Genomic DNA, 21,346 nt, shown 5'->3' on the forward strand with positions numbered 1-21,346 from the left:
TGTTGCAGGAGGGGTCTTTAGTTCAGTTTTTCTGTTTCTGGTTGGACCTTATGGCTTGGTCCGATGGTTTCCATGATTTTTTCTTGCTCCTTCTCCTACTGCTTGTGCAACGCCTGAGTTCCTCCTGGTGGAGTCGGGGGGTATAGCCCGAGGAGGAGGAGCTCTTTCATTTGCATAGTGTCCCTCCTACTAATACCTCTAAGCTATACCCATGGTCTGTGTCCCCCAATGGAAAAGACGAGAAAAAGATTTTACAGGTGAGTTTCACAAAAATCTCCTTTTGTCTGATATTTGTGTAACTGCGCTCCAACCATTTCTAGATCATTTCATTACATTAGATTATATAATATAAATCTATATGCATATGCTGTATCTTTAGGTGATTCGACGGCCAACAGATATTGATGACCTGTTCTCGGTATCAGAACGATGAGGGTCTGACACCGGCCACCCCCACCGATCAGCTGTTTTGGTGGCAGTGTACAGAGCTGGCACCTATCAAATAATAGCTATATCACTGGAGAAGATCGTGTACTATTCTATGGCTACTTTATAATGCCACTCGTTCATATGCAAAATATTAAAGGGCTTTTTTAAAGGACGACCTTTCCCATGGATAGGTCGCCTGTGTGGGGTCCGACACCCAGAACCCCTGCCGATCAGCTGTTTAAGAAGGCATTGACGCTCGCAGTAGTGCTGTGGCCATCGCGCAGCCCCGCTCCATTGAAAGGAACCGGGCTGGTCTGCGATACCAAACACGGCAGCTATCAAATAGACGGCCCTGTGGCTCTACTGCCGGTGCCTTCTCAAACAGCTGATTGGCAGGGCTCTCGGGTGTCAGACCCACTCCCATTGATAAGATAGGTCATAATCAGTCCATAAAAAGTCCCGGAAGCAGTACACGGTGTAGTGGCCGTACTGGGGTACTGCAGCTCGGCTCCCACCAGAAACTACACCGTATATGCAGTCTTCTGCCTCCACTCTGTACACTGAATTGTCTCTGGTGCTGCAGCGCCCCCAAAAGAGGTGATCCGTGGGTGTGCCTGGTGTCAGACCCTTACTGATCTAGAGGACAGGTCCTCAATATCTGTTGCCTGTAGAACGCCTTTGCTTAAAAATAAACATCTGCTGCAGCTTGGGCTATAAGACATTCATGGTCAAGCTGTGTGCTCATCCTTGACTCTTAAAGACCGAGCTGAATCCAGGAATGTGATCGCTCCGTTGAAATATTCATCACTCAGGAACTTTGCAAGCTCCGAGCCCCTGCATTGTACCTCCCTGCGGTGCAGGAAATACAGAAATCATAAATGCCTGCTCTGGTCTGCTGCATTTTCAGAAACCCTGTGGAATCCATACATGTATCTAGTGGTAACGACGTTGGGTTTGTCCGGCCGTTGTCTAACATGTATGGGTATATCTGTAAAATGTACGCTTTGGATTTTGGCGTATAAGTGAGGTTTGCTAAAACTTCATCCACTCTGCTGGTCCTGCGGTACGCTGCGGGTTTACTGCGCGTGAATCTACAGGGTATCCGTCCCTTGACCCTGTTTTCATCAGGTCGGAAGACCTGAGGGTCTGTTGTACTGAGAGAGAATGTTCCTAAGAAAATTGGTCTTTTCTCGAATGTTGTCAAGTTTTCAGTAACAGAAATATCTAAGCGCTGCCATAGGGGTTTGATTGCTTGCAAGAACCTTTCAATTTAATAAAATATATATTTTTCTTATCAGCTTAAATGGGAAAAGCAGACCAAGGAAGAGGGTACCCCACTGACTAAGTATTACACCAACTGGAAGAAACTTCGGGAGAAGGAAATTCAGCTGGAGATAAGCGGCAAAGAGCGGGTAAATATTCATATTCTCAAACAAGTACTAAAACGCCACCTGTTGATGATTTCAGTATGACGATCGATGGCTGAAGGTAAACTGAATGGACCCTTTGGTGAATGTCCACATGTAGGTACCTGCATAAGGGGGTATTGCAGCTTGCTATCTCTTTATACTTCAGCCCTTAGGGTAACGCCATCTAGTGGCTCACTGGTAGCAGTCCTGCTAGGCCATTTGAGGCTTTAGGTTTAGTTGTAAATGCATCCATTGGGTTTGGATGTTGGCATGGTATTTCTGTACGTCCTCCAGTTTCGCATATTGATCACTTATAGAAGGTGACTGGTGCTCATGCTGGTGTTGGAGATGGGGACAGATCAGATTTTTAGACCACAGAGGAGAGGAAGCTGCCGAGTGCAGGCCTGGAATTACACAAACCATAAAATCGATGCAGTTCTGGACATTGCAGATGCGGTCATCTGCAGATTAATGTGGTGTGTTTCCATCTTCCCTTCCTGGAGCCGGCGGAGCGATTCCGTTCAGATTCGTCATTGAGCAGTAAGTGTCGTTATGGGTTTGTGTGTGAACATCATTCTCTGAGGAGTTAAGAGCTTGGCTGCCTCCCCTACATGACTGCCATGGGATTTCAGTGCTTATTTACATAATGCTAATCCATTGCAGGAGCTCACGGCTCAAGGGATTAGAGGACTGTAAATCCCGGCTGTGCTCCTTGTGGCCAGCAGGGGGCAGTGTTCTCTGTTACAAGGTGGTTAGAGGTAGGACCACAGAAAGGAGCTGGCGGCCAGTAAAGGTTATTCTGTACTCTATGGAAGTGCAAGGAAATAGCTGACATGCATGCTAGTTGTTGTAGTCCAGTTTATAAGACTACATTGCTGATGAGCTAAATGGCAATTGAGATGGTTTATCATGAGTTTACATATGGCAGTTATGTAGCATTCACTTAACTTTTGCAGTTTGTGCCGATTTTGCAGTTTGTGCCGATGCAGTTTGTGCCGATGGTTTGCTGACATTGACCTCTCTGGTCAGATGATGCACTTACACACTGCGGATTTTGTTGCAGAAATTTCCAATATTGAAAATCCGTTCCATTCACTTGAATGGGGCTTGCAGAAATCCACGTTCATGCTGCCACGTTCAAATTCATCGAACTTTCTGCAACAAAATCCACAGCGCGTGAGTGCACCCTAACTAGTAGGAAATGGCATAGCGGCAAATACCTAATCTTTTATTGTCCTCAAAATCACTTCTGGTGGCAGTAGGCTTCCTAAGACCAGAACAGGATATTTGTAGCAACTTCAGATTCCCCATGATTGTCTTGCGTTTCCTTCAGAAACTTCTAAATAAGGGATTTCCAACCTGCGAGTCTACAGCTGTTGTAAAACTTCACATATATACTTGGCTTGGCAAAGTCTGCATGTATTCTCAATGGGGAGGGTAGTGTTGGCTGCTGCCAGTCACCTCCGGTAGTGGCTTATCTGTCCTTAGAGGGTTGGCGAGTCTTAAATTTGTTAATTCGGCAAATATTTATCCAATTATGGCCAGTTTAACTCCACATGTCATCTCTCCAGTATCATTAATGGTGATAAGTTAATTTGTACTGCTTAATGGGGTTGTTTTTTCTCCTCCGAGCCATTGCAGCTAGGACATAATGTTATGATTGGTGACAGAGTACCTTTACCCCACGTGACAGCTGCAGCCAGTCACTGGCCTTAGTGGTATAGGGCATAAGACTGTCGAGGCCAGTGATAGGCTGCCGCAGTCACATGTGGTATATAGACACATGACCGCTGCAGTAGGGAGGACAGAGTGGAGGAGCGGAACAGGAGGGGGGTTTGGGAAAGTAACTATACAATTTTCTTACGAAAATCGGTGAAACAGCAGTTGTCGCTAAGTTCTGCGGATAATCAAATTTTCAAGCACCTAGCTCTAATCTGTGGCATGTGGGGGAGGGGCATAGAAGCAAAATTTTTAAAACACTTGAGCCGTATAAAATCAGATGAAGTCGTGTAGCATGATTTATGCGATGCTTTTTGTTCAATGTGCCATTTATTGGCACTTGACGCACACTGAGAGGGAATGCTTGAACTGAGAGACCTAAGTTATCGCTCTGGCAGTTCGCTACATGCTTAGGCCAAAATGTCAGTGATGATCAACGGTACGTGTCCCAGTGGTTGGGAGAATAACAACAAACTGGAATGACAGCAAGAGGTGCAGAGGAAAACCTCTGCACGGACAGATCAACTGATTAGAAGAATGGCACGCTGTGATCAATTCTGTACTGCAAGTGAAATTAGTTGTCACATCCCAAGCCTAGGGCGGCAAATAGTGTCTACACAAACCATTAGAAAGTGTCTGCATTACATTGGACTATGATCCAGATATCCAGCAACAGGTTTTCCACTGACTCATGCCACCGCTCTCAAAGGCTATCCTAGTGCACAGCAAGATGGCAACGGAGGCTGGAACAGAGGTCTATGCTCTTTGGCAATGAGTCTTCATCGATAAGCTTTTGTCACTGATGCAGTGATAGCTAGAAATTGGTCTGGAGAGCAATATGGGAAACGCCATTAAGAGGCCTTCACAAGGGAATGTGAAAACAGTGCTACTTTCAGGGTAATGGTGTTTTCAACAGGATAGCACCAGGCTGTTGCTTATGCTACAGTGAGCAGCCTGCGTGGCCTAGAAGTGCTACCATGGCCTGCAGCGTCTCTGGACTTGTCTCCCATTGAGCACATCTGGGACGCATTGTTCGTCAATTGCAAAGGAAGCTGCCAGCAGCCGATGTACAGGTGAAACTCAAAATTAGAATATCGTGCAAAGTTTTATTTCAGTAATGCAACTTAAAAGGTGAAACTAACATGAGATAGACTCATTACATGCAAAGCGAGATATTTCAAGCCTTGTTTATAATTTTGGATGATTATGGCTTACAGCTTATGAAACCCTAAAGTCACAATCTCCGGTACCCTTTGCTTAGGGGGTATGGGTTAATTAGCTAACCAGAGTGTGACACTTTGAGCCTAGAATATTGAGCCTTTTCACAAAATTCTAATTTTAAGTTGCATTACTGAAATTATGGACTTTTGCATGATATTCAGATTTTTCGAGTTTCACCTGTAGATGATTTGTATGCCCAAGTGCGTTCAGGGTGGCAGAACAGTCCTTAGACAACCATTAATAACCTCATTGGAAGCATGGCGAATATGTGCGTGTTTTTCTGCGTGTGGGGCTCGTACTCAATACTGAATAATTAGCGATATTTAGATTTCCATAATTCCACAATTTTTCCTTCTTGGTGTTGCCATTCCAGTGTTGAGGAGTGTACGCACACATGAATTTCTGGGCGACTCGTATTTTTCCACCTTTTGCTCTATCCATATTTTGTGTAACTTCACTGGTCTGTCATGAAGCCAAATACTGGCGTGTCATCAGGGAGGGAGTCTATAGCGTCAGCACACTCTAGCAGTGATCAGCAGGCGTTTAGATGCAAATGTTTATCACCTGCTCGGTCCAAACCATCTCTGCGTCAGCGTTCCAGTACATGCTATTTGTACATGCTGTGCTGATTGAGTGGGAGCCGAGCGGAAACATGCGAGAAAAAAACATGTCTATTAATAAGAGCCGTCTCCTGCTTTCCATTCAATGTGGAAATCTGCACATTTCAGGGGGTACAGTGGGTATTCGGGTTTTATGTATTAAAATCTTCATCTTGTATATTAGGGAATTGCATGTACAGCTAGTCTCAAAATATCCAGAGGATAGGTCATCAATGGGAGAAAACCGGACAACCCCATTAAACCCTGCAGCGGGGAGCCGCAGGGGATAAAATTGGGGCGTGTGCCGCCTTTTATTATTTTATCAGTTAACTGGGAAGGTGGGGGGGATTTTTTTATATGTTGGACATCCCCTTCAAAAGGAATGTATCACCACTAAAAAAATAATAATTTCTGCCAGTTAAAACTAGATAGACACGCACCCTGTTTTTGTAAGCTTAGGATAGGTCATCAATTGGTGGTTCGACTCCTAGCACCCCTGCCAGTCAGCTGGTTTAAGAGGAGGTGGTGCTCATACGAGCACTGCTCCCTCTTCAAGATTACACTGTGCGTCGTCTCCCCTGGGGCAGCGCAGTTCTTACACTACGCCTCCCAAATGACGCACAGTGTTATCTTGAAGATGAAACCGTGCTCGTACAAGCGACCCCTCTTCTTCGACCAGTGGATCGGCGGGGGTGCCGGGAATCAGATTCCATTTCATAAATTGCTGATGAAGTGATGGCAGCACACCCTAGAAGAACTTGGTGTCATTTACACTAGAGGTGTCCGTGATCTTTAGATAGCATTCAGCCAACAGCTGTTCCCCCGTAGACATGCTGACTTAGCTGTGCACATTTTTCATACCTGATCCTTCTTTTCCTTGACATCTGCTGCAGAGGAAGTATCGTGACGCCATTGTACATATTAGTTGGCCAGTTCTCACTTTAATATGCACGCACCCCTCAACCTATTGCAGCTCTCGGTTGTACATTGCCATAATATGGCACTTGGACTTCTATAGGACTATTCCTCCGTATGCCTCCAATCACATCCCTTTTTTTTTTTTTTTTTTTTTTGCTGTTGCATTCTGTATGAGAAAATTGAGGCCATTACATAATACAATGCTACATGAGGCACCATATGGCGGCAAGCAGAGTGTCTCCATATAGGCATGTGCACGAGGCCTTAGACCTGTGGCCTGTGCTGAGATAATGAGCCCAAAGGTTTGCAGAAATTGGGGCAAGTGTTGCTGTCCCTCTAGGAGAGCTGTCGATCTGTGCGAGAGCGCGGTCTGCTGTAGGTAAATGTGAGGCTGTCTGCGGTGCCTGTACACGTCTGTGCGTAGGTGAGTGTGTGAGAGCTTTCGTCTCTCGTCAGTGCTAATAATTACAGCGCTAAGCATTTTTCCTGGAGCTTCTAACAGCCTCTAATGATGCCGCTGTGGAAGGGTGGCAGCAGTCGTTAGCTCCTTCATTAAGAGCAGCAGATTAACGAGCAGAGGGCTCAGCTACTTCAATAAGAGGGAAAAAAATAAAATAGAGGAAATAAGATGCCGGCTTGGGAGTCTCTTGCGGGCTTCCTGTTATCTCATTATCGTCTGGTTATTAACGAGGGGTAGGAGCGATCTGACAGGCAAGAGGGGGCAGCGGCTGATGAATCCCCCATTGTGTTCTGGAGATTACATAATCCAATTTTTTCAATCTGTCTATCCTCACGCAGAACCGGACGGATCAACAGTTGCACCTTTTATAAACGGCTCCTTTTGTTAGCGGAAAATTTTCGCGTTTAATTAAATGTTACGGATTACCTATTCAGATTCACCATGTACCAGACGGCCTTTTAAGTTTTGGCTGTAATAGGAACTTTGCTGCAGATTACAGTGCCAGGCAAGTGGGTGACATCTTTGCACATCTTGTCCACAGCAAATCCACAGGCATGCTGCAGATTATCAAATCCACAGCAGGTTTTTTTTGTACTTTATGGAGAGAGAAAAAAAAGTATACCTTTTTGTCAAGTTCCATTTTGCTTAATAATTTGCAACTTTTAAGATTTTTCTAATACTTTCGCCACGTTTCCAAAAAGTGGGCAGGAGGAGGTAGGCTGCGGGTAGGAGCTCTGCAGCCCGACTCGTTTTAGAACATGTGTGCCAGCAAACTGGCTGGAGTAGATTCCTGTTCTGGCGCACGGACAGCAGAAGTTGTGACTCCCATTGTGTTGCAAACTGTGCTGTGGATTCGCTTCTTGTGGACGTGCCCTAATTCTCGGCCATGTTGTATGCACTCCTGGATTTTCTACAGAAGGAAAACAATAATGTATAAAATGGCATTGTCTAAACCTATATGACCTGGGAGAGAGGAGCATATCTGTACTATAGCACTCAGTGTCGCATGCCCCTATATAAGATCATATGTGCAAGTATGCAACACAGATCCGTAATGTGCATGGTGCCTAATGTGGTTCTCAAAGGCCTCCCCTAGATTAAAGACTCCGGGTTTAATGAAAATGATTGATCATGTCACTGTATGTTCACACAAGCATGGTGTAACTAGCAAATTTCCAAATCGCATCGTTTTAAAAATCTGCCTGCATCCACCTGAAAAAATGCTGTAAAGTCATGGCCACTAGGGGTCCCACTTCCCCCTAACGTGCAGTCCACTGCCTGCTGTCAGGCAATACCCGTCCCCGGTAAGAGACTGAGGAGACGGCTGAGAGGAAGTGGGAGCGTGTCGGAGCTAGCCGAGATTAGGGCTGAAGCGATTACTCGATTGAATCAAGTAATTCGACACAAAAAAATCCTCAGCAAATTTTTTGCATCGAGGATTCGTTTGTCATTTGACCACAGAGCGGGAGTGAAGCGCTTGCTATTACTTACCGCTCTGTGGTCACCCGCCGGTGCGCACCGCACACATAGGCATGCACTAATCGGATTAATAAAGTAAATTCATCCTTTTATTCTGGCAATGTCATTTTCTGGCTGAATCGCCATCTTGATATGTTCTAAAATGAGCATTTCGGCTGTGCTGGTGGTAACATCTATTCTGCCTATGCAGGGTAAGGGGCTATGGGACAGTGTTGGGAGTCCGGACTGCCCAGCAAATAGTGCAGGGAATGTATGGAGCAGGCCTCTGGAGTAAGCCCACTCTGTACACGACTGGTGCCCGCTGTGTAATGCAGCAGACACCCGATCGCAGGGATTACAGGGAACGGCAATCATGCTGAGCCTCGTCCTTTAACCCCTCTGTTGCAGGCTCCCTGTGCCTTCTGATCAGAGCCCCTGCAGTGAGATCGCGGGGCTCCGATCTATTACCATGGCAGCCTGGCCGCTTCTGAAGCTTCCCAGGCCTGCCAAAGTCAGTTCCCTGCTAAGCTGTGCAGGAGGCATGTCAAAACCCCATCCACCCTAATAGAATCTCTATTAGGGTGAATGGGACAAGGGATCAAAAGAACCCTTCAGATTCTAGCCCCTTATAAAAGCAAAAAAATAAACTAAAATAAAACCTAACATTTTAAAAGTTTAAATCTTTCCCTATTTTACATTTAAAATATCGCCTCGAGGTATCGCCTCGTAGAAAAAAATGTCTGAACCATTATAATTTTTTTAATTTCCTGTGCGGTGAACGCCATAACGGGGAAAAAATGAAAAACGCATCACATGATTTACTGTTTTTATTCACGTGGAGAATACTGCATCTGAAGGAGCATGCCATGATATTTTAGGAAATAATCTATGCCTGTAATGTATTACATATGCTCTATTAATGGCACCTTTTTTCTTGCTTTTCCTTTCCTAGATGGAAGATTTGAATTTCCCAGAGATAAAGAAGAGAAAACTTGAGAAGAAGGAGGAAGATAAGAAGGAATTCAAAGACCTGTTTGAATCTGACAGCGATTCGGAAAGTGGCGGAGGGGCTCTGTCACTGAAAGGTAACTAAACTTGGTGGTGAGGACTGTCGTAGCACTGGAAACGGTCTCCGTTGTTTTTCCTGCTGAAGTGCCCCATGTACATGTAACCACTTCACTGCGAATGCCAACTTTGCACATTGTCCTTAACGCACATAGAAAACTCTTTGCCCCTCTTGAAATATTGATGTGAAAACACTTGTATGTTGGCAGGGGCAGTCAGATACAAAAACATTTTGCCAATTTTCTAAAACCTGCTGGTAATTGCTGCTACAGGCTGTCCTCGCTATCTGGGGTTGATGAGTCTTTAATTAGCCCTAAAGGAAAGCGGTTTGGGCGGCATATTCTTTAAGGCTTATTATTGTGCTCGTCCTCCGCTTTTGGACCCTAATTTCAGAAGTAATTAAGGCGGCAATGAGCCCGATGCAGATGTGAAACCTGTCGCCTCGCCTCATGGAAAAAAAAGTACTTTTTCAGCAGGCTGTTTATCTGTGCTGATCTTATTCCCACGTAGATTGTATATTATTTTAGTGGCCTAAATAAGCATCTGCATTTAGAAAAATAAAAAGTGACCAAATAACCCGTCGGCATGTGAAAGCCTTTACTGTAAGGTCACAATCTGACTTGTCACTTATGTCATGGGTATTCGGGTTACTGAGACCCCAACTAATGACAGAGGGAAGAGGCAAGAGTGCTTAGCGGATCGATATGGAGAGCCAAGCAGAGCGCTATACCGGCTCATAGGCTATGAACATGTCGCCTACAAGCCGCTCACAGCTGGTGGGGCTCTCACCTGATCGCTTCTCACCCTCTCTCGCAATAGGTGGGGGCCCGTGACCATTGAGATTTCTAATATGTCTTTAAATGATAGTACCACCTCAGTTTTTCTTTAAGCTACCTACTCCTATATTTAGGTTATTCAATACCTTATATTCATCTGTCCAAGGTCTGGTTCTCCTCTCATCTATGAGAAAAGGGATGAGCGAGTCGTCACAATTACATTTTTTTTTTAAATTTTATAAATTGTGTTCGTCACAAGGACTTGACACCTCAGCCCAACTTTCCGTTTTGGTCCTGACACCATACTGGGTCTTGGTTGTGTCTCGTCTGTCTGTTCGAGGTCAGCCTTATGTTCAGCAGATAACTTGGGACTTCACATTTTCTTCCTGCAGTGTATGTAGATGATGGTGGTGGCTTAAAGGGCTTATCCGGTAATTAATATTGATGACCTATTCTCCATATAGGTAATCAATATCAGATTGGCAGGGGCCTGACACCTGGGGTCCCCACTGATAAGCTGTCAGAAGAGGTCAGCGCTCTTTGAGTGCCGTGGTTTCTTCCTAGACCATGTGATGTCACAAGGCCTAATTGCAGCTCAGCCCCATTGAACTCAATAGGGCTGTGCTGCAATATCAAGCACAGCGACTGTACAGTGTATGGTGCCATGCTTAGAGAGCTGAGGATAGGTCATCATTATCAAAGTATGAAGAACCCTTTAATCAGTAGAGCCATTGATTTTTGTGAAGGTAACATTTGTACCTCTACAGTGATGCAGAATAGATAACGGGCTTATACACGTGTGCTTCCAAGGTGTAATGAGATATCTTCACTATATCGGTATAGTGTGTAAAGAAATCTTAAAGGTGATGTATCTCCTGGAACATTGCTGGCTTATCGCTCAGCTATTTTCGAAAGTCCCTCAGAAATGGAGGGAAGTCGCAGGAGCTTCGTTCTAGAGATGGGTGCGGGTTCCAGTGGTGAAATCCACACCCATCTGACATTGGTGGCGTATCCTAGTGATATGCCGCCAATTTTCGAACTGAGACTACCCCTTTTAGGTGTGTCTTGGCTTCATTTTCCTTGCATACCTATCCACATAGTAGACATGGTTATCCAACCCCACTGATGGCTCCATCTACTCTTTGCATCAGTTGGCTAATTTTTAAAAATATTTGACAATAGGTTGTGATCTGTTTGGGACATATATCTGAATGTCACTCATAGCTTACCCTCACCATGAAGCGGAAGGCCCCAACTCTCCATCTGTGGGCTATGTAAACTCCTGCAATCCTTGGCCGCTGCATCTATATGGCACAAGATGACGAGTGATGTGATTCACACACATCCCCTCTTTCTGTGCTGCCCCTGGACAGTTCCTATTCTGAACATTTTAATTAACATATATACCGGAAGCATGGAAGAGGATCCACCCACCAGCAGCACGAAAATCTTCACCATCTTGTGACCTATGGACGCAGTACTAGAGTACTGTAGGTGTTTACATAGCCCACATATGGGGACCAGGGGGTCGTCTTCTGCGTGGTAGAGGTAAGATACAATATGACCTACAGATAAGAGGCTTTTGGAAAATGTTTAGTAATTGGCCAACCCAAGTCCTTGGTCCAGTATTTAAGCCTCTTCTTGCTTTCACACAAGGATTCCTCTTTCCCCTTCTTTAGGTTCCATCTCTGCATTGTGCATAAGGGTTTTTTTCTCCTTTGTGATCTTTTTGGGAATTGTTACAGCATTTTCTTGTCTGCCTTTTATGTTTTTGCACTCCTGTTATCTCCTTGCTCTTGTTCTCTGTGGGGTTTCACATTTCAAGATAAATCTTGGTTCTCTTGTAAGCTCAGAAAACCAAGTTTCCTAAGAGATGTCCTCTCAATAGGCTGAGGGGGGTCTTTTTCCTCTCCTGTGGTGGGACAGGTCTAGAGCGGTGACCTCTGCAATGACTTCACTGTAGCCCTCAACATCCCACCTCACGCCCACACAGCAGCCTGCGTGGCTTGCCAAAAATCTGTTGTTAATTCTGTCTGTAGGTCCCACACAGGCCTCTGTGACCGCAGGTGGACCTTCCTTTTGTAGCTCATTACCCCTTAGGGGATGAGAGATAATTTGGAACATCTGTCTTAGAGGGCCTAGACTGCAGCACGCTCTACATTAGTCAGATGTCTGCTTTCGGTGCACAGTATGGGAGCTTTGCCTTGTGGAATAACCAGGGGAATGGCTCGCTTGGCCAAAGATTTATTTTTATGGGGAAAAAATGAACCAACCTTTAAACCAGCATATGCGAAACGGCTATCAAATGGAGAAAAACAGAACTGGATTGCACATCCACAAGCTATGCTATGCTCTAATTAACCTCGCTTCTCAGCGCAATATTCAGTGTACTGCCCCTTTACTGCATACTTATGCAAGAGGCATTAGTGTACATTTTGATCAAAAGGCATAAGCCCACTCACCGCGTCGAGGTTTCCTCTTTGAGTGGGACATACTCTAAACTTGGGTCGGCACTGCGCGGCCACCTCTAAATCTGGCACGGCGACCACCAGCGCCACAGCACCGCACCAGCAGGTGGCGGGACCCAGTAGCCAAACAGCACCCCTGCTGTCTGGCAATGCCACCCCGGCACTGGGCCCCACCTACCCACCAGTGCAACACCACAACAACAATGGCCTGGTACTTTTCTGTGTGCTGGTCTAACTTAAGGGAGCATATAAACACACATGTATATACATAGCCGTCTCTTCTGAAGCAGCGAGGAAGCCGCTTGTGACAGATCTGTGCCGGAGCACACCGTGCAGCCAGGGCTTATTAATGGCTCTTCCAGCACGGCCGGATGTTCTCCTCGTCAGGTAATTAGCAGAGAGGAGTGGGCAGCTGGAGTATCCGTGAGAGCCTCTCTAATGAGCACCGCGCGAGTGCTTACTGGTGGCGCTCTAATGGACGTTGGAGACCTGGCTCGTTACTCTGCCCGCAATCACCTCGCTCTGTAGGTTTATCTTCTCGCTGCTCTTGCTGATTGAATCCCTCCGTTCTCTTCTCACATCCCCCGTTTCAGATTTCACTTTTTTTCTTTTTATACTTTTTATTTTTCATATAATGTATTCTGTCACCCCTCCTTCATCCCTGCTGATCTTTCTGTCTGTGCTTTTTCATTTCGTGCCTCTTGTCTGGTCTCTCGAGCATTTCATGGTGTTGCGCGCTCTCTCATTCACATTCTCGCTTCCTGTCATCCAGGCTTGGCGTTCGCACCCTGCCGGATTTATGTTTTTGTCAGGACACTGCACACACAACACATCCGCATTGTGAGGAATATTTAGGTCTCTGGCCTCAATGCCACCAGTCTGCGTTGCCTGACCTGGCTAGTAATGTCGCCCACCGTAATACTCGGCATGCTGCTATCACACGGCTTCCACACACTGGGGAGCACAAATCAGGGGTTAGACTTAGAGGAAATGTTATGGAAAAGAGACAGCCCATTTCAGAATGTGGCCCTTAGGGTAATCTGCTGACCACCCTTCAGCCCTGGTATGCATGGCAAACAGCTCGTTTTGCCAGGATAAACTGCAGCCAGCAACCTTCCATTCTGGCTCATAAAGGGTGTGTCCCTGCTGACACCCCCATCCACTTGGTACCCATATGCCCTAATAGGGCCAATGGGTAGGGGATGTCTTCATATATAATCCATTTAAATTAAAGGAAACCTAAGTCCTGGTGATGTCATAATATTCAGGCTTTCACCTATAAAATATGGCTTCCAGGAGACCTGGACCATATTGATGCTTGAAGTTGCACACAATGCCCACTCCTGTATTACTGCCCAACTAGGAAGATTTGCCCTTCAGGCGCCTGGGGAACCTGGCGCTTAGAGGTTATGCCACGATTGATGTAAGAAATCAGACTGTCAATCACTTTCCAAAAAAGATAGAACCAGGAACCAGAGATCTCCACAGTCACTGCTCCATCTGTTATGCTTGATTTATTTCAGGCTTGCAGCTCAGGGGCATTTCATTTTCCCTGAGGCATGCCCTTTCTCAGGGGCGTGTCCTTTCTGCTGCAGCTCTTTCCCTGTATCGGTCACCGCTTCTAAGGGTCCATTCACATGTCCGCAATTTCGTTCCGCATTTTGCGGACCCGTTCATTCCGTTCCGGAAAAAAATAGAACCTGTCCTATTCTTGTCCGCAATTGCGGACAAGAACAGGCATATTCTATTAGTGCCGGCAATGTGCGGTCTGCAAAACACGGAACGCACATTGCCGCTTTCCATGTTTTGCGGCTCCGTGGATCCGCAAAACACGATGCGGACCTGTGATCAGAGCCTAACCAGATTTGGCTGGTGATAGTTGAAGATTTAAACTGACCGTGTGCAAGCTCTTCAGCAAGGTGGACTAAAAAAAAAAGAAGGGAAATTAGGAACAGCAGGCGGCGCTGTACAGATACAATTTATTGAATAGCTCAGAGGCTGTCCTACATTTTTAATTACATGCAATTAAAGCATTCAGATCCAGGGGCTGTAGAATATTGTTTGTGGGTCGATCCCTCTTATTGGTCGTCAGCCAAATATGTCCAGTTGGGTCTGTTTTTTTCCCCTACACATAAATATCGCCGGTTTTGTCCATTCTTTATGTATTGTTTTGGAATCTCAGCCTTTTCAGGTGAAGGGGCGGATGGGGGAAGGCCCAGACCCTTTTATTTTTATGGCTCACCTAGCAGAAAAGTTACATGTGTTGCTCCTGAGAAGTAAGCCGGATGATTTAAAGCTGAGATTACATGGAGAAATTTTATAGCGCACCAGTATGTTTTTTATAAGGCGTCACCTTGAGGACCTCATTCACACGCTGCAGATTTACCATGTGTTTTGGATTCTAAACACAAGGTCTGGGACCCGGGACCCCCTGCCGATCAGCTATTTGAGGGCCTTCTATTAGTTTCCCGTAGGTCCAGTGATGTCACGGCTAGTATCACTGGCCTGGGCGTGGCTAGGCTCCGTTCACTTGAATGGGGTTTAGCCTCACCCAGGCCATTGATCTTAGTCATGACATCTCTGGACCTACAGGATACAGAGAGAAGGGCGGGGGTCCTGGGGGTCGGTCCCCCGCCGATCAGATGCTGATGATCTATCCAGAGTATAGATCATCAGTTAAAAAGAACTGCAGAACCCCTTTAATGGAAATACTTTATACTGCCCTTCTTAGCATCATCCTGATGTAAAATACTGATCACTTTCTAACCTTTTAATATTATTCTTGGTTATTTCTGGATTTTTTTTTGGGGGGGGGGGGGGAGAGGAAGGGGGGGGTGCAGATTAATATCCCTTATACACTTCAGGGGAAATACAATGGATATATTGACCTTGTCTGCCAGGGGCACTAGTGGAGACTTGGCTTGAAAGAGGTTGTTTATATTCCTTGAACAGCGCCACCCTTGCTCGTGGGTTGTGCCTGGAATTGCAGCTCAACCCCATTTGACCCTATTAAGGCTTATAAGTTGCGCACATAACATAATTAACTTTCTTTTTTTAACAGGAAAGTCAAAATCAAAGCGTGCGGATGACTCATCTGATGAGAGCTCTGATCTAAGCAGCGAGGGAGAGGAGGGCGAGTACGAGGTGGAAGACGATGAGAGCATGGATGGTGAGGCTTGGAAACTGGAAAAAAAATAAAAAATACTTGGGGTTGGGGGGGGGGTTGGAGAGGATGTGTTAAAGGGGTTGTCCAGGATTCATTCCAAAAACGGTGCAACATCTGTCCATGAGCTGTTTCTGGTACTGCAGCTCAGTTCCATTGAATTGAATGTGGCTGAGCTGTAATACTACACCCAACCAGTGCGTAGGTGTGGGGCTGTTTTTGGAAGAAAGCAGCCATCTTTTTCTAGCCATGGCGAACCGCTTGAAGGCTGGCATTTGGCAGTCTTAATAACAAACCCAGCTGGCGTACAATGAGGCAATAATTCTGGCACATCTTCAGCAGTTCTGTTTTCCAGAAAATACTGGTTAAAGGGGTTGTCTCACTTCATCAAGGGGCTTTTGTCATGTAGAGAAAGTTAATACAAGGCACTTCATAATGTATTGTTGTTATCCATATTGCTTCCTTTGCTGGCTTAATTCATTTTTCCATCGCATTATATGCTTGTTTCCATGGTAACGACCACCCTGTAGTCCAGCAGTGGTGGCCATGCTTGCGCACTATGGGAAAAAAAAGCTGGCCCCTCTAGTGGCTGGGACCGCGGGAGCTCACATAAGCAGGCACTTTCCTATAGTGTGCAAGCACAGCCACCATTGATGGATTTGCAGGGTGGTTGTAACCATTGAAACGAGCCGTGTATAATGTGATGGAAAAATGAATCCAGCCAGCAAAGTAGGCAATATGGACAATCACAGTACATTAGTAAGTGCCTTATATTAACTTTCTCTACATGATTAATGCTACTTGATAAAGTGAGACAGCCCCTTTTATGTGTTGGGCTGTGGGTGATCCGTCCACTTTTTAAGGTGGAGGAAAAGTCCCCAATTTTGTCGCCAAACAGCACTTGCGATTTTTGTACTTCATAAAACTGGCATACACTTACGATACATTTTTCTTCTGGAGACGTGAGATTTTGTACAATATTTTTGGGATTTCTCATTTTCAGCTTTCACTATGTGTTTAGTTTTCACATTTGGTTTTAGAATTTTCCTTTATACCCAGTGGCAAACAAGTCTTTTTGAGTTGAGGGAGTTGTAGGAATCCGGAGGCATTAAGGGGTTAATGCGGTACAGCTGGCCGGTAATGAGCTGTGGAGGCAGCGCGGGACAGAACGCTTTATCGCAGGCCCTGTGTCATTAATCACCAGATACAGGGAGAGCGAGCTCTGGCAGGCACACCGCACTACTGCTCCCCCCATGTGCACATTTACATAGCCCTATACTCATCCATCCGATCACACAGGCCGCCTCCTCCCAGAGATTACTGACACTTCCCAGATTCCGGGCACATGGAGCGGAGGCAATGGGAAGGATTCGCCTGTTAATGAGCTTCGGCTTTCCATTCCCCAGTATCGGATGCATCAGGCTGAAGAAGCATTACAAAGGCGCAATCTTTTTCCTGAGGGCTATATCACTATATATAGCGGTAGCATACATAGCGCAGTATGCAGATTTCCAATAAACTTCCTGTATCAGTTTTTCATGGTTTTTCTTAAAGATCTGGCCTTTCTATAGTACAGTAGAAACCTGCATTGTTTACTGACGAGGATACAATCTGTCCCGGTCATGTGAAGATCACCCACGTACACCCCCATTACAGTTCGGTTGTTGGAGCCGCATCCCGTAATGAGCGATGGCCTGATAAACTGGTGCTGAAATTACACTGGAGGCTTGTAGAGCTGAATATTATACAAAACCGCTGACGCCAGAATGTCGCTGTGGATGGGCTATCTCATGGTAGATGTAAATATGAACTAGGACTTTTTCCTCACAAAGCTAGAAACCAGCTCTGTACCTCACATGGATTCAGAGATTGCCCCATTCATTGCTCCATTTGCTTTACTAGACTCTCTGCAGGCTGGCAGCTCGGGAGGGGGAAATTTTCCTTTCTGCAGCAGCTCTCTCCCTGTCACATATCAGGGGTGTGTCCTTTCTGCAGCAGCTCTCTTCCTGTCACATATCAGGGGTGTGTCCTTCCTGCTGCAGCTCTCTTCCTGTCACATATCAGGGGTGTGTCCTTCCTGCTGCAGCTCTCTTCCTGTCACATATCAGGGGTGTGTCCTTTCTGCTGCAGCTCTCTTCCTGTCACATATCAGGGGTGTGTCCTTTCTGCAGCAGCTCTCTCCTTGTAATGGTCACAGTTTCTAACAGAAGATAGGTAGGGTGATAGGGCTGGTGGCATTTAAAGCTTGAAACTGAGCATGTGCGACCATCTTAGTAGGCAGACATGCACATTACTATACAGATTAACACCAGGGGGCACCACTATAACGAAATGAAGAAAATATTCTTGCAGCGGAAAGCAAATTACAAAAACTAGTTTTCCAAGGTGAATTATACTAGTATAACCTTTAATGGTGGCACGTGTAAAATATAAGAAAGTGAATCTGGATCGCACATCCTCAATACTATGCTTTGATCTAATAACTGCTTCTCAGCACAATAATAGTGGCACAGCCCTTTTGGAGGATGAAGGGGTACTATCAGCGCAGAGTGCATGAAACCCTGGCATTCCGTAAACCAATCTAAAATAATAAAACAAACATTGTTTGACTGTTCCAAATTATCAAAAGGCACACACCTCCTAATACATTTTGTGACTGGACTGTCCTACTTGTCAACTTGACAATTCATACCGAGGCAAGTCCAGTTTTCACATTACTTTTAAAAAATTTTTGATAAGCAAGGTGAAAAAAAAAAAATCATGTTAGGATATGCCCCCATTGTCTGATGGGTACGGGTCCCACCTCTGTGACCCGCACCTACACTGAGAATGGAGCAGTGAAGGTGGTGGCCGGAGGACCCCAGGTTTTCCGGGGTCCGGCCACCGCCAAGCGCCCTCCCCATAGGATTGAATGGGAGATCATTGGGCTTGTGTGGCCACCACTCCCATTCCTTTCTAAGGGACTGATGGAAATTTTCGGCAGCCACATAGAAATGAATGGAGGATGCCTTCCGCAATGTTCATGGGTCCGTTCTTGATGTAGGTGCGGGTCCCAGACAATGGGGGCATATCCTAGCGGTATACGTCCATTGTTTTAGATGGTAATACCCCTTTAATAAAGGTCATAGAATTTTAGACTTGCGTATTTTCAGGTATTATATTCTATAGACTGGTCAGACAGTGTGCCCATCCCCACAGACCCTGTGCCCCTCTTCTCATTCGCCTCTCTATGACCGAATGAGCTGGGTGGGCAGCCACTTGTAAAAAGGGAGCAGTTCTGTTATTGGGGGTTTGCTAGATGGAATTCCTTGTCTTCAACAGGTTTTTCTTACTGAGGACTTCTCCTCAGGATAGGTCATCGGTGTCTGATCAGTGGAACCCCTGCCGAGCAGCTGTTTGAGAAGGCGCCCGTGCTTGCAGTAGCACTACGGACGTCTCTCTGCTTACCAAGCATGGCGCTGTAGATTGGATAGCGGCTGTGCTTGGTATTGGGCTCATTCACTTCAATGGGGCTGAGCTGCGCCTAGGCCATGTGACTAATGAACATGACATCACATAACCTAGTAAAAGCGAGCACCGCTGCCTTCTCAAAACCTGATTGGTGGGAGTCCTGGACGCCGGACCCCCACCGATCAGATACTGATGACCTATACAGAGGATCGGTCTTAACACTTTGAAACCCCCTTTAAAGTGGCTCAAAGGAGCAGCTTCACTTTACCGCATTGCCAGAAAGTGAAATGATTCCACGCACATAAGTCATGTCGGGTATCAACTTTTTCATTCATTTTTAGTTGCAAACTGCACAAAGTCTCATCCGTGGAAGACAAAAGTGAATATATTTTTGTAAGAAAAATATACCGTATTTTTGTACGTTATGATTTGTTCCCGGGCAGTGCCACACGTTACACAGATGACTATAGGCGGTTTTGTATAAGGGGTAAATCCTCATGAGAAGGAGCCTTTCCTTCAGACGCACATCTGGCTGCAGAGCTTGGCTTGGGCAAGTGTCCTTTCTATCTGGATGCTGCAGAAAGCAGCGATAAATTAATGAGCGCCGAGATTAATTAGTGATGAGCCACCCTCGGCAGGCTTAGTTCCTTCCTGATAAAGCAGAATTTATATTTGCTCTTCCGCCCACAGGGGAATCGCAGGATGAAGATGAGGAGGAGGAGGAGGGAGAAGCTGATGCCCACAAGAAAAAGATCCAGAAGAAGACTAAGGGGGCGCAGCGCCTCTCTCAGGCCGACCTAAAGGAACTAGCCAAAGGGGAAGAAGATATTGTGCAGGATCTCGAATTCTCAGACGACGAGTAAACATGTGGCGGGTGTACCAGTAACCCTTTGTCTGCTGGATACTCGCTGTGGTCGAGGTTCTGCAAGGGTCCTGCAGATTTTACCTCCTTCGTGAGACACACGGTGCCATCTTTCGAACTGCTGTGCGGTATAATTTGCAGCTTGGCAGACAAAACCAGCCCAGTCATAAATTCACGCAGGGAACCTATACCATCCTTCTGTATTGTCATCCTAATATGCCCCGCATCCCACGATCCATCACAGAGAGCAGATGCAATGATGAAGTGTTACAGGACGCGGAGAGGGAGCGCGACGATTAATATTTCAGCGCCTGCGGGTTGCGCACCGTCACAGCGCTGTTACTATACTCTGGGAATATATGATTCTGCTGCCATGATTTGGGGCCAGCTATGTATTCCTTCAGTAAGTAAAAGGTCCCAGGGACGCCACATGTCAGCCACCTGCTGAATGTTAACTCTTCAGCCACCGGCAAAAATTGCACTTGATAATTTCACATGATGCAGATACTGCTGCTGGCGCCTTGCATTGGATGTGATCGTATGGACTGTATCTGCTCTGGTCTTGGACGTGTCATTTTGTACAGAATGTGTGAACAGTTATTTTTTTTTTTTTTAATACAAGACCCACAACTTTTCACATTTGTTGAGTGTTTATTTCATCTATGGATTCTTGTGAAGAAACTGGTGTGTTTCAGTTAGGGGAGTTAGTTGTGTGTATTTCCTTGAGATTGTGTCTAGACTTGTGTTTTAAGTTCGGCATCTAAAGTTCGGGTTATCAAAGTATCCCGTTATGGATTCTAAATTCCGTTATCGTCCGTGGTAGCGGAATCCATAACGGGATACTTCGATAACCCGAACTTTAGATGCCGAACTTAAAACACAAGTTCGCTCAACTCTGCCAAGCATGCGTGTTTATTTTAGTTGGAAATAAAAACTTGAAAGCCAAAGTACCAATATCTTTCTCTCGACATGTTACTGTTGTTGGTCTGTCCCCACACACATGAGATTGCAGGCCGGTCCAGCCGAAATTGGCAAGTATGGCTGACTTCTGTCTAAAGAGGATAGCCAGCTTAAAGGGGTTGTCTTCCTTGGTGGTCAGTGTGTGAGGTGTCCAGCAAGATGCCCCGAATTAATCATAGAGCATGAGTCACAGTTTTACATTTGGGGCATCTTTAGACTGCTGTAAGTTTTGGGATTAGTAAATCTGTCCCATTATGTTTTCTGAGCACCTGCCGGGCTAGGACACCATGGTCCTTCTTAGTTTTATGACCATATAGCTGCCCGTTTACATAGGGCGATGTGCTGGAGACATACTAGGGTTTTTGGTGCCGCATGAAAGATGGGATCAC

The 21,346-nt window shown here is 45.8% G+C and overlaps 1 protein-coding gene across 1 annotated transcript in view; it reads left to right on the forward strand.

The window, feature by feature from the left end:
* Nucleotides 1–20,947, forward strand: part of NOC2L (NOC2 like nucleolar associated transcriptional repressor) — a 108,194-nt gene extending 87,247 nt beyond the window's left edge. The window contains exons 16-19 of the mRNA XM_044281806.1: nt 1,728–1,841; nt 9,166–9,298; nt 15,584–15,691; nt 19,826–20,947. Coding sequence (XP_044137741.1) covers nt 1,728–1,841; nt 9,166–9,298; nt 15,584–15,691; nt 19,826–19,998 — 528 coding nt within the window. The 3' untranslated portion in view covers nt 19,999–20,947. The remainder of the gene's footprint in view (nt 1–1,727; nt 1,842–9,165; nt 9,299–15,583; nt 15,692–19,825) is intronic.
* Nucleotides 20,948–21,346: the final 399 nt, after the last annotated feature.

Source organism: Bufo gargarizans, chromosome 2 (genome assembly GCF_014858855.1).
Source record: "Bufo gargarizans isolate SCDJY-AF-19 chromosome 2, ASM1485885v1, whole genome shotgun sequence".
NCBI classification, from domain to species: domain Eukaryota; kingdom Metazoa; phylum Chordata; class Amphibia; order Anura; family Bufonidae; genus Bufo; species Bufo gargarizans.